At 39.8% G+C, this 14,684-nt stretch overlaps 1 protein-coding gene across 6 annotated transcripts in view; it reads left to right on the forward strand.

The window, feature by feature from the left end:
- Positions 1 to 14,684, forward strand: part of afap1l1b (actin filament associated protein 1-like 1b) — a 45,954-nt gene that overhangs the window by 28,036 nt on the left and 3,234 nt on the right. For all 6 annotated transcript variants that reach the window (XM_031808410.1, XM_031808411.1, XM_031808407.1 and 3 more), the window contains exons 6-13: positions 18 to 116; positions 236 to 450; positions 625 to 897; positions 2,279 to 2,393; positions 3,032 to 3,187; positions 3,847 to 4,058; positions 4,183 to 4,328; positions 4,575 to 4,647. In XM_031808410.1, the coding sequence (XP_031664270.1) occupies positions 18 to 116; positions 236 to 450; positions 625 to 897; positions 2,279 to 2,393; positions 3,032 to 3,187; positions 3,847 to 4,058; positions 4,183 to 4,328; positions 4,575 to 4,647 (1,289 nt within the window). The remainder of the gene's footprint in view (positions 1 to 17; positions 117 to 235; positions 451 to 624; positions 898 to 2,278; positions 2,394 to 3,031; positions 3,188 to 3,846; positions 4,059 to 4,182; positions 4,329 to 4,574; positions 4,648 to 14,684) is intronic.

Here is a 14,684-nt window from a genome sequence, read left to right on the forward strand (position 1 = left end):
CCCCTGCTTCCTTCTAGTCAGCGCAAGTCCCCCAAATTCCATTGAAGATGCATATTATGAGGATGCTGACAATAATTACCCCACCACCCAAATCAATGGCCCGCACAAGAACTCATGTGAGTATGAATGAAATCATAGCACCCGGTTGAGATGAATGTGTACTTGATGCTACTACATCTGTATGTTTCGAGGGGAGGAGGAACCACCTTATCTGTTATCCTTGGTTGTTCTCCAGACGCTGATTCAGACGCGCTGAGCAGCTCCTATGAATCGTATGATGAGGAGGATGAGGAGGCGAAGGGCCAGGACAGGACTAGTCAGAGGTGGCAGTCAGAGGAGAACTCTGTGGGCCCCATGAAGGACTGTCGTATCTGTGCCTTTTTGCTGCGCAAGAAACGCTTCGGTCAATGGACCAAACAGTTGACGGTCGTCCGTGACAACAGATTACAGGTAGGGACTTTTTCTTGCAGTCCGTGTTTATTATTAATGGTTTATTACACATCAGACCTGATCTAGTTGAGACACATTTAGATATTAGGAGTGATCTGCAGTAAAGTATTTTAAAGTCAGTTGTAAATATAAAAATAAAAATCAACAGCAGTTTATCCGTGTGTTCCTCTGCAGTGCTACAAGAGCATTAAAGACAGAAGCCCACACATTGAGCTGCCGCTGAACCTGTGTAACGTCATCTACATTCCCAAAGAGGCGCGCCGCAAGAAGCACGAGCTGCGTTTCTCCCTGCCTGGTGGAGAGGCCTTGGTGCTGGCTGTCCAGAGCAAGGAGCAGGCGGAACGATGGCTCAAGGTGATCCGGGAGGTGGCCAGTCAAGCCACCAGCAGTGAAGGGTTAGTGGGCTCATCCTCTCCTATGATCCAGAGGAAGATGGAGCTGGACAAGGTGGGTCTCCCCTCAGTAACCCTGCTAGATACCATTCTCAGTCTATAGGCCTGTAACCCAACACAGCCTTCTGTGTCTGCACTGCACAGACCCTATGGGCCCCTTATCCTGTTTCACTCCAACTGACTCAGACAACCTGGGACTGGTGTTTTCACAAGCTATGTTTCACATACTACACATAACCATGCTGCAGTAAATAACCAGACAGAATGAAAGCAGTTGTTACGGTTTTCTATGGGTGAAGGAGAGTCGGACCAAAATGCAGCGTGGTTAATAATATACATCTTTAATTAAGATGAAACACGAACAATACAAAAACAAGAAACGTAACGTGAAAACCTATACAGCCTATCTGGTGACAAACTAACACAGAGACAGGAACAATCACCCACCAAACACTCAAAGAATATGGCTGCCTAAATATGGTTCCCAATCAGAGACAACGAGAATCACCTGCCTCTGATTGAGAACCGCCTCAGGCAGCCATAGACTATGCTAGAAAACCCCACTAAGCCACAATCCCAAAACCTATGAAAAACCTTACATACATAAACACAAAACAAACAAAAAAACATGTCACACCCTGGCCTGACCAAATAAATAAAGAAAACACAAAATACTAAGACCAGGGCGTGACAGCAGTTCAGTAAATAACCAGACAGAGTGAAAGCAGTTCAGTAAATAACCAGACAGAATGAAAGTAGTTCAGTAAATAACCAGACAGAATGAAAGTAGTTCAGTAAATAACCAGACAGAATGAAAGTAGTTCAGTAAATAACCAGACAGAATGAAAGTAGTTCAGTAAATAACCAGACAGAATGAAAGTAGTTCAGTAAATAACCAGACAGAATGAAAGTAGTTCAGTAAATAACCAGACAGAATGAAAGTAGTTCAGTAAATAACCAGACAGAATGAAAGTAGTTCAGTAAATAACCAGACAGAATGAAAGCAGTTCAGTAAATAACCAGACAGAATGAAAGTAGTTCAGTAAATAACCAGACAGAATGAAAGTAGTTCGGTAAATAACCAGACAGGTCAGACAGGACAGACGTCCACCCTGTTTGAACCCCCCTCACCTTCTAATGTACCTGTATCAGTTCATTGATAGTGTGTTTACTCCGTGTCAACACTCAATCAGAGGAGGAGTTGATGCTCTAATGCTGCCTTCTGACTGATAAAAACAGCTGACTGTGAATAGTCTAGTAATCAGCAACTGAAACTCCATATAGAGGAAAACAGAGCCATTCTATTATAGCGTAAATGTATGGCTGTGGACAGAGGCACACACAAAGTCTGTATGTCCTAGCTGGAAGTCTTTCTCATTGCTGCGTGTGTGTGTGTGTGTCCACTAACCTAATTTCGCCCCCTCTCTTCTCTCTAGTTACTAGGAGCTGACAAGCACACTGTAGTGTTGGTTGACAAGCACACCTCTGACTCTGACAGCGTGGCCACAGGTGACAACCTGCCCTCTGGTCAGCTCCGTGACAACTGTGAAGGTTAGGCCCCAATCTGCCTCAACATACCTGAACTTCCCTGGGTGTCTGGTTTCTGCTGTTCTACTGTAGCTTTGTGTTTTACTAGTCTGCATTCTGAGATTCAAAAGACCACTTTTAGATACGCCATTTTGTTCCATTCTAGAACCCTTTTTAAACTGAGGCAACAGGCCCAAGCAGATTGAAATGAAACACTGTGTAAGGCAGTGGCTTTGCCAACCTTAAGACAGAGGACAACATAGGGAAGGAGAAAGTAGAGTGATCTATATTCCTGAGTCAGAAGAAGGGGTCAAAGTTTGGATGTTTTAACTAAAGCAGATAAAAGACAGAGGAAGTGTGGTCCGGAGCAGAACCATCCTTCCTGCCCTCTTCCTGCCTTTGTCTCACAATGACATCATAGGACATACGTACACAAGGCAGAGCGGTAGCGAACCGGAGCGACAGATCCCAAAACAACATTTTTTAGAAGCACTGAACTACATTTGCCTATATTGTTCGATTGCCAATACAGTGTGCCACATTGGAACATGAGCCTCCAGTAAATGGCTAACTAAAACAGGCCCTTTCAGACACACAATAAATGATCTAGTAAATGACTCTTTTGTAAACGACTCTGCTGACGCCGGTGTGTTTCTGTTTAGGGAAGGGGAAGAGGGGGGCGTTTTCAGAGCTGACGGGGTCTATGAGCAGAGCAGCTGGACGGAAGATCACCAGGATCATCAGTTTCTCTAAGAAGAAGCCTCCTCTCCCAGGAGACACTCCGTCATCCTATCACCATGACGACAACCCCCGCTGTGGTGAGCACCCCGCATCCATGTCGTACATATGTATATTTTTTTAACCCCTTTTTCTCCCCAATTTCGTGGTATCCAATTGGAGTCTTGTCTCATCGCTGCAACTCCCGTACGGACTTGGGAGAGGTGAAGGTCGAGAGCCGTGAGTCCTCCGAAACACAACCCAACCAAGGCTCACTGCTTCTTGACACAATGCCCACTTAAGCTGGAAGCCAGCCGCATCAATGTGTCGGAGGAAACACTGTACACCTGGCGACCGTGTCAGCTTGCACTGTGCTCGGCCCGTCACAGGAGTCGCTAGTGCACGATGGGACAAGGACATCCCTGCCGGCCAAACCCTCCCCTAACCAGGACGACGGTGGGCCAATTATGCACCGCCCCATGGGTCTCCCAGGTCGCGGCCGGCTGCGACAGAGCCTGGACTCGAACCCAGAATCTCTAGTGGCACAGCTAGCACTGTGATAAATGCCTGAGACCACGGCACCACTCGGGAGGCCATCCACGTCATATATGACATGTTCATCCCACAGTCATGTCTCTGGTATTTACTATGTTGCTGCTTGTCTGTTGGCTTCCCACCTTTTAAAAGCTGTTATTTTCATCTCTACTGCTCCGTGTAATTACCTTTTTTCTGGGAAGTATTGATGTGTTCCTGTCCTCAGGTTACCTAAATCTACTGCTGAGCCAGTGTTGGAGGGAGAGATGGTGCTGTGTGAGGAGTGGAACACTGTACCTTCACAAAGACCGGGGCGACCTGGGTACTCACGTAAGAGCTGTGGTCCTCCATGGGGCTGAGGTCATACCTGGAGTAGGGCCCAAGCACCCCTTCGCCTTCCGCATCCTGCAAGGAGGCAACGAGGTGGCTGCCTTGGAGGTATGTTTGTGCGTGTATATGTAGCCCAATGTCCCCTGTCCCTTGACCAGTCTCTCCGGTCCGTCTCGTGGGTTCTAGTCCCCTTTGGGATCAGTGCCATGTGGTGTCTCTGTGTGTCCAACAGGCCAGCTGTTCAGAAGAGATGGGCCGCTGGCTGGGGGTTCTGCTGGCAGAGTCTGGCTGTGCCACCAGCCCTGAGGCTTTGCACTACGACTATGTAGACGTGGACACCATCACTAGCATCACAGACGCAGCAAGACACTCCTTCCTGTGAGTCTGAGGCTGGGGTCATTTCCAAATGCTTACAGGGCTTTATATTTTAAGGGGAGTACATTTATAATGCCAGATGGTCATGGGGATAAATGCTTGTCTCTTTTGAAATGCTGAATTGGTTTGACTATTTGGAGGTTTTCATCAGGGTACCAACATTTTACCACCGGTATTTTGACAATTCTACCAGGGTCTTTCTGCACAGTATGGTTGTTATGACAATGCTAGCCTCTTCCTGTTCTATAGATGGGCTACCTCCTCCAGCAGCGCCTCGACAGACTCCAGAACGTATGACGAGGTTCCTTATGAGAGCATATTGGTGAGGAGATACGAATACTAAACATGTTTTAACTTGTTGACACAACATAATGACAAACTTTAATTTCATTTCATTTTGAAAGTGGGAAAGCTCCACACCCTTATTTTTTTTTGTGGGAAAGAAACCACATTTCAAGAAAAACAGGTTAACCAAACCCTATTGGCTGAGCATGAGACAGCAGTATACCAGCAACCTCTGAACTGTAGCAAAAACCCAGGCTTCCTTTGGTTGAGATTCACATCTAAGGAATCCCCAGCTCTGTGTTCACACCCATAACTGTAGATGGAATCCTAAGGATCCAGTTGATGAATTATCTGTTCCTATATACTCCCATATCTCCCCACAGAATCAGGGAGTAGGAGTCAAAGGGATTTTAATTCTACAGCATTCTGAAGGCCTGCTGAATGCCGATAGGCTCCTCTGTGGGTATGTGGGAGGGTATAGACGACACTCCAGGGATGTGCTCTGAAAGTAGCTCATCGGAACTCTGAGTTGTGTGTGGGACAGATCAAAATGTACTGGGGGAGGGGTGGTCCAAAGTAGGGGAGGGTTGGTCCAAAGTAGGGGAGGGTTGGTCCAAAGTAGGGGAGGGTTGGTCCAAAATAGGGGAGGGTTGTCCAACTTTTTTTTTTGCTTGAGGGGAGGATTGTGTGTTTGTCTTTATTGTGCACAGGAGGGTTGTGTGTTTGTCTTTATTGTGCACAGGAGGGTAGTGTGTTTGTCTTTATTGTGCACAGGAGGGTTGTGTGTTTGTCTTTATTGTGCACAGGAGGGTAGTGTGTTTGTCTTTATTGTGCACAGGAGGGTAGTGTGTTTGTCTTTATTGTGCACAGGAGGGTTGTGTGTTTGTCTTTATTGTGCACAGGAGGGTAGTGTGTTTGTCTTTATTGTGCACAGGAGGGTAGTGTGTTTGTCTTTATTGTGCACAGGAGGGTAGTGTGTTTGTCTTTATTGTGCACAGGAGGGTAGTGTGTTTGTCTTTATTGTGCACAGGAGGGTAGTGTGTTTGTCTTTATTGTGCACAGGAGGGTAGTGTGTTTGTCTTTATTGTGCACAGGAGGGTAGTGTGTTTGTCTTTATTGTGCACAGGAGGGTACTGTGTTTGTCTTTATTGTCTACAGGAGGGTAGTGCGTTTTTTTTTCCCCCTGGTTCACATTTGTTCTTCTGCTCGTATTTTCACTATTAACAATGACTTGACTGACTTTTGATATTACACTAAAGTTTAGAAATGTTTCTGAAGGTTTGCTATGGCTATTATTAAGCTTTAGCTACTACAGGCCTATGATATGAAGGCAGTGCTCCAACTGACTCCAACAGTTCAACTTGAGGTGAGGAAGTTTCAGACCTACCAGAGTTAATCCTATAATATAATGCTTATCTTTATACAAAATATTCAGAGAAATGAACAAATGCCCCTCCTTCTGTATGTCTATCTGTATAGCAGATGCAGTAGCCATCTGACATTAAGAAATGCATGTCGATGTCGTAGCATGCCACCAGCATATGTCTTCAGTAGTGTAAAGTAAAAATACTACTTAAGTAGTATTTGGTGGCATCTGTACTTTACTATTTATGTTCAATTTATATTACTTTACTATTTATATTCAATTTATATTACTTTACTATTTATATTCAATTTATATTACTTTACTATTTATATTACTTTACTATTTATATTCAATTTATATTACTTTACCATTTATATTCTATTTATATTACTTTACTATTTATATTCTATTTATATTACTTTACCATTTATATTCTATTTATATTACTTTACTATTTATATTCTATTTATATTACTTTACTATTTATATTCAATTTATATTACTTTACTATTTATATTACTTTACTATTTATATTCAATTTATATTACTTTACCATTTATATTCTATTTATATTACTTTACTATTTATATTACTTTACTATTTATATTCTATTTATATTACTTTACCATTTATATTCTATTTATATTACTTTACTATTTATATTACTTTACTATTTATATTCTATTTATATTACTTTACCATTTATATTCTATTTATATTACTTTACTATTTATATTCTATTTATATTACTTTACTATTTATATTCTATTTATATTACTTTACCATTTATGTTCTATTTATATTACTTTACCATTTATATTCTATTTATATTACTTTACTATTTATATTACTTTACTATTTATATTCTATTTATATTACTTTACCATTTATATTCTATTTATATTACTTTACCATTTATATTCTATTTATATTACTTTACCATTTATATTACTTTACTATTTATATTCTATTTATATTACTTTACTATTTATATTACTTTACTATTTATATTCTATTTATATTACTTTACCATTTATGTTCTATTTATATTACTTTACCATTTATGTTCTATTTATATTACTTTACCATTTATATTCTATTTATATTACTTTACTATTTATATTCTATTTATATTACTTTACCATTTATATTCTATTTATATTACTTTACTATTTATATTCTATTTATATTACTTTACCATTTATATTCTATTTATATTACTTTACTATTTATATTACTTTACTATTTATATTCTATTTATATTACTTTACCATTTATATTCTATTTATATTACTTTACTATTTATATTACTTTACTATTTATATTCTATTTATATTACTTTACCATTTATATTCTATTTATATTACTTTACCATTTATATTCTATTTATATTACTTTACTATTTATATTACTTTACTATTTATATTACTTTACCATTTATATTCTATTTATATTACTTTACTATTTATATTCTATTTATATTACTTTACCATTTATATTCTATTTATATTACTTTACTATTTATATTACTTTACTATTTATATTACTTTACTATTTATATTACTTTACCATTTATATTCTATTTATATTACTTTACTATTTATATTCTATTTATATTACTTTACTATTTATATTCTATTTATATTACTTTACCATTTATATTCTATTTATATTACTTTACTATTTATATTCTATTTATATTACTTTACCATTTATATTCTATTTATATTACTTTACTATTTATATTCTATTTATATTACTTTACTATTTATATTCTATTTATATTACTTTACCATTTATATTACTTTACTATTTATATTCTATTTATATTACTTTACTATTTATATTCTATTTATATTACTTTACTATTTATGTTCTATTTATATTCTATTTATATTACTTTACTATTTATGTTCTATTTATATTCTATTTATATTACTTTACCCTTTATATTACTTTACTATTTATATTACTTTACTATTTATGTTCTATTTATATTACTTTACTATTTATGTTCTATTTATATTACTTTACTATTTATGTTCTATTTATATTACTTTACTATTTATGTTCTATTTATATTACTTTACCATTTATATTACTTTACTATTTATATTACTTTACTATTTATGTTCTATTTATATTACTTTACCATTTATAATGTTTTTCTTTTACTCCATACATTTTCTGAAAATGAAATGTACTCATTATATTTTGAATGCTTAGCAGGACAGGACAATAGTCCAATTCACACACTTATCAAGAGAACATCCCTGGTCATCTATTGCCTCTGATCTGGTGGACTCACTAAACACAAATGCTTCATTTGTAAATTATGTCGGGGTGTACCCCTGGCAAAAAAAAAACAAGAATATCGTGCCGTCTGGTTTGCTTAATATAAGGAATTTGCAATGATGTATACTTTTGACACTTAAGGATATTGAAAACCAAATACTTTGACTTGTATTCAAACTTTTACTGGGTGACTTTCACTTGAGTCATTTTCTAAGGTATGTCGACTTTCAATCAAGTATGACAATCAAGTACTTTCCCTCCACTGTCTCTCTCTCTCTCTGGTGTTAGGCCTATGCTTCTCTTCCTTTATTTATACAGAACCAGTCAAACGTTTGGACACACCTACTCATTCAAGGGTTTTTCTTTATTTTACTATTTTCTACATTGTAGAATAGTAGTGAAGACATCAAAACTATGAAATAACACATATGGAATTATGTAGTAACCAAAAAAAGTGTTTAACAAATCAAAATATATTTTAGATTCTTCAAAGTGGCCACCCTTTTCCTTCACTCTGTGGTCCAACTCATCCCAAAACATCTCAGTTGGGTTGAGGTCGGGTGATTGTGGAGGTCGGGTGATTGTGGAGGTCGGGTGATTATGGAGGTCGGGTGATTGTGGAGGTCGGGTGATTGTGGAGGTCGGGTGATTGTGGAGGCTGGGTGATTGTGGAGGTCGGGTGATTGTGGAGGTCGGGTGATTGTGGAGGTCGGGTGATTGTGGAGGCCGGGTGATTGTGGAGGCCGGGTGATTGTGTAGGCCGGGTGATTGTGGAGGCCGGGTGATTGTGGAGGCCGGGTGATTGTGGAGGCCAGGTCATCTGATGCAGCACTCTCCTTCTTGGTAAAATAGCCTTTACACAGCCTGGAGGTGTGTTTGGTCATTGTCCTGTTGAAAAACAAATGATAGTCCCGCTAAGATCAAACCAGATGGGATGGCGTATCGCAGCAGAATGCTGTGGTAGCCATGCTGGTTAAGTGTGCCTTGAATTCTAAATAAATCACAGACAGTTTCACCAGCAAAGCACACCCACACCACTTCCTCCATGCTTCACAGTGGGAACCACACATGGTGAGATCATCCGTTAACCTACTCTGCAATTCACAAAGACACAGCGGTTGGAACAAAAAAACACAAATTTGGACTCATCAGACCAAAGGACAGATTTCTACCTGTCTAATGTCCATTGTTTGTGTTTCTTGGCCCAAGCAAGTCTCTTCTTCTCTGTCCTTTGGTAGGGGTTTGCAGCAGTTTGACCATGAAGGCCTGATTCACGCATTCTCCTCTAAACAGTTGATGTTGAGATGTGTCTGTTACTTTAACTCTGTGAAGCATTTATTTGTACTGCAGTCTGGGGCTGGTATCTCTAATGAACTTATCCTCTGCAGCAGAGGTAACTCTGGGTCTTCCTTTCCTGTCCTCATGAGAGCCAGTTTCATCATACCGCTTGGTTTTTGCGACTGCACTTGAAGAAACTCTAAGTTCTTGAAATTTTCCACATTGACTGACCTTCAAGTAATGATGGACTGTTGTTTCTCTTTGCTTATTTGAGCAGTTCTTGCCATAATATGGACTTGGTATTTTACCAAATAGGGCTATCTTCTGTATAACACCTCCTACTTTGTCACAACACAGCTGATTGGCTCAAACGCATTAAGAAGGAAATAACTAATTCAAATTAACTTTTAACAAGGCACACCTGTTAATTGAAATGCATTCCTGGTGACTACCTCATGAAGGTGGTTGAGAGAATGCCAAGAGTGTGCAAAGCTTTCAACAAGGCCAAGGGTGGCTACTTTGAAGAATCTCAAATGTATAATATATAACACTTTTTTGGTTACTACATGATTCCATATGTGTTTCAGTTTTGATGACTTCACTATTATTCTACAATGTAGAAAAAAAGTTAAAATAAAGAAAAACCCTTGAATGAGTAGGTATGTCCAAACTTTTGACTGGTGTTGTATATAAAGTGTATGCGTAAAGTATTCAGACCCCTTCACTTTTTCCACATTGTTACAATACATCCTTATTCTAAAATTGACACAAAAAAAATGTTTTTTCCCCCTCATTAATCTACACACAATACCCTATAATGACATCACAATACCCCATAATGACATCACAATACCCCATAATGACAAAGCAAAAACTTTTGTTTTAGACATTTTTGCAAATTTATTACAAAGAAAAAACTATCACATTTACATAAGTATTCAGACCCACTCAGTACTTTATTGAAGCACCTTTGGCAGCGATTACAGCCTTGAGTCTTCTTGGGTATGACGCTACAAGCTTGGTACACCTGTATTTGGGGAGTTTCTCCCATTCTTCTCAGCAGATCCTCTCAAGTTCTGTCAGGTTGGATGGGGAGTGTTGCTGCACAGTTATTTTCAGGTCTCTCCAGAGATGTTCGATCAGGTTCAAATCCGGGCTCTGGCTGGGCCAGGGACATTCAGAGACTTGTCCTGAAGCCACTCCTGCGATGTCTTGGCTGTGTGCTTAGGGTCGTTGTCCTGTTGGAAGGTGAACCTTCGCCCCCAGTCTGAGGTCCTGAGTGCTCTGGAGCAGGTTTCCATCAAGGACCCCTCTGTACTTTGCCCTGTTCATCTTTCCCTCGATCCTGACCGGTCTCCCAGTCCCTGCCCCTGAAAATGTGTTTCATAGCAAAGGTCTGAATACTTATGTAAATAAGGTATATGTTTTTATTTTTTTTATATACGTTTGCAAAAATGTGTAAAAACCTGTTTTCGTTCATCATTATGGCTTATTATGTGTAGAGGAAATGTAATTAATTCCAGAATAAGGCTGTAACGTAACAAAATGTGTCTCAAGTGAAGGGGACCGAACTTTCCGAATGCACTGTTTCTCTCATACAGTAGGCACCTAAGCCTAATTTGGCCAACATCACTCGTTTATTGATGGCACTGTCTGCGCCATGTTGGATCTGAATGCATATGGATGTCCATAACATTTCTCAAATGTCGGGTAAATTAAAATCTTACCTATCAACTTGTCTGGCGCTAAATTTTCATAAAGTAAACTGGCAGATTTTTATGAAGATTTTAGAATATTTTTTACATTTATTTGATTTATTTCACCTTTATTTAACCAGGTAGGCTAGTTGAGAACACCTTTATTTAACCAGGTAGGCTAGTTGAGAACACCTTTATTTAACCAGGTAGGCTAGTTGAGAACAAGTTCTCATTTGCAACTGTGACCTGGCCAAGATAAAGCAAAGCAGTTCGACACACACAGCAACACAGAGTTACACATGGAATGAACAAAACATACAGTCAATAATACAGTAGAAACAAAAGGAAAACAAAGTCTATATACAGTGAGTGAAAATAAGGTCAAATAAGGGAGTTAAGGCAATAAATAGGCCATGGTGGTGAAGTAATTACAATATGGCAATTAAACACTGGAATGGTAGATGTTCAGAAGATTGATGTGCTGGTAGAGATACTGTGGTGCAAAAGGAGCTAAATAAATAAATACAGTGTGGGGATGAGGTAGATAGATGGGCTGTATACAGATGGGCTATAAACAGGTGCAGTGATCTGTGAGCTGCTCTGACAGTTGGTTCTTAAAGCTAGTGAGGGAGATGGGAATCTTCAGCTTCAATGATTTTTGCAGTTCGTTCCAGTCAGTGGCAGCATAGAACTGGAAGGAAAGGCGACCAGAGGAGGAATTAGCTTTGGGGGTGACCAGTGAGATATACCTGCTGGAGCGGGTGCTACGTGTGGGTGCTGCTATGGTGACCAGCGAGCTGAGATGGGGCGGGGCTTTATCTAGCAGAGACTTGTAGATAACCTGTAGCCAGTGGGTTTGGCGACGAGTATGAAGCGAGGGCCAGCCAACGAGAGCGTACAGGTTGCAATGGTGGGTAGCATATGGGGCTTTGGTGACAAAACGGATGGCACTGTGATAGACTGCATCCAGTTTGCTGAGTAGAGTGTTGGAGGCTATTTTATAGATGACATCGCCGAAGTCAAGGATCGGTAGGATGGTCAGTTTTACGGGGGTATGTTTGGCAGCATGAGTGAAGGAAGCTTTGTTGCGAAATAGGAAGCCGATTCTAGATTACATTTTTGATTGGAGATGCTTAATATGTGTCTGGAAGGAGAGTTTACAGTCTAACCAGACACCTAGGTATTTGTAGTTGTCCACATATTCTAAGTCAGAGCCGTCCAGAGTAGTGATGCTGGATGGGCGGGCAGTTGCGTGCAATGATCGGTTGAATAGCATGCATTTAGTTTTATTTGCGTTTTAAGAGCAGTTGGAGGCCACGGAAGGAGAGTTGTATGGCATTGAAGCTCGTCTGGAGGTTAGTTAACACAGTGTCCAAAGAAGGGCCAGAAGTATACAGAATGGTGTCGTCTGCGTAGAGGTGGATCAGAGAATCACCAGAAGCAAGAGCGACATCATTGATGTATACAGAGAAGAGAGTCTGCCCGAGAATTGAACCCTGTGGCACCCCCATAGAGACTGCCAGAGGTCCGGACAACAGGTCCTCCGATTTGACACACTGAACTCTATCAGAGAAGTAGTTGGTGAACCAGGCGAGGCAATCATTTGAAAAACCAAGGCTGTTGAGTCTGATAAGAATGTGGTGATTGACAGAGTCGAAAGCCTTGGCCAGGTCGATGAATACAGCTGCACAGTAATGTCTCTTATCGATGGCGGTTATGATATAATTAAGGACCTTGAGCCTCAGTGCTGTTCTCTTTCACAGACACACACAACACAATGTGTACACTTCAGAGCATCTGCAAATCCGTCATGAAATCTCCATCAAAAGTTGAACTCATTGACTGGATCCTGCGTGATCGTACATACAAATATGCACAGATGCAGTTGCACAAATAATTCAGCAGTTGGCTTCACATACATATAAATAACCTGTCTGCTTAATTACGGCAACTTATACAAACAAGGATGTCTATTTGAATCCTGTTACATATTTATGTACATTTAAAAAATAAATAGAGACCACAATGGAAATAAGTCCCGACTTTATTCTACAATCCCGGTCTCTTAAAAAAAATCTTTGTGTATATATTTATTTTTTAAACTGACAACTAAAATCAATCCAAACTGTTTAGCGGCCAATTGATGAATGGAAATCTGTTACAAAACAGAAATGTTTAATGCCATTGTGAGATTGTCTTCGATAAACCTACAAGGAGGGATGTATTCTCTGTTTGTCCAGATAGATTATGTCAATGTATTATGTTGTTGAAAACGGAAACCGAAGACTGCATGCTCTGTTTATTGGTTGTGTAGTGCATTGGCACAGAAACCTGTTGGTGGAAAATGTGTTGCGTGTGTTCTATATAATTGTAGATATGGAATCCAAATGTTGAAAATCATTGTCTGCAGACGACTCTGATTGTAGTATACTGAAACAGGCAGGGAGGGGGAGCTCATCGGTGGTGGTCGGTGAATCTTCTGGCCCGTAGAGCTGCGTGGAAATTGACTGTACCACAAAAGCTGAAGTGGCAAAGTCGATATCCACATTTTTAAACACACGGTCGCTACAGTTATTGTTATTTTTGAGTTAATTCTATGGGGGGTACATTTACTTTAAAGTCCAAGAGGAGGGTCATGCGAGGGGGAAAAATGACAGAGTACAGAGATCTCACACAGCCCTGACATGTTTGGGAAAACTCCAGACTCTCTGAGGGGAAATATGAATCATATCCAACTGTGTGTCAAGGCTTTTCTTTACTTCCCAAAATGTGTCTAAATCCAACTTTCACTATTTGACTGTAATACTTTGTGATACATTTCTCAAATTCCACTTTACTCAACTTGAAGTGGTTAGTTTATTTAACTTGTGGTCTAGTTTCTCAAACAGTACGTTTTGCAATACCACACATTAGTGAGAGTTCATCTGTTGTATTACTCTCTCCTCCCTCATCTCTATCTCCTTCCTCTTCCCTTCTCGGCTCTGCCATTGCCTGCTCTACCTTGGACTTCCCTTTCCTGCTCTACCTTACCCTTTCCTGCTCTACCTTACCCTTTCCTGCTCTACCTTACCCTTTCCTGCTCTACCTTACCCTTTCCTGCTCTACATTACCCTTTCCTGCTCTACATTACCCTTTCCCGCTCTACCTTACCCTTTCCTGCTCTACCTTACCCTTTCCTGCTCTACCTTACCCTTTCCTGCTCTACCTTACCCTTTCCTGCTCTACATTACCCTTTCCTGCTCTACCTTACCCTTTCCTGCTCTACCTTACCCTTTCCTGCTCTACCTTACCCTTTCCTGCTCTACCTTACCCTTTCCCGCTCTACATTACCCTTTCCCGCTCTACATTACCCTTTCCCGCTCTACATTACCCTTTCCCGCTCTACATTACCCTTTCCCGCTCTACATTACCATTTCCTGCTCTACCTTACCCTTTCCT

Source organism: Oncorhynchus kisutch, linkage group LG28 (assembly GCF_002021735.2).
Source record: "Oncorhynchus kisutch isolate 150728-3 linkage group LG28, Okis_V2, whole genome shotgun sequence".
Classification (NCBI taxonomy): Eukaryota; Metazoa; Chordata; class Actinopteri; order Salmoniformes; family Salmonidae; genus Oncorhynchus; species Oncorhynchus kisutch.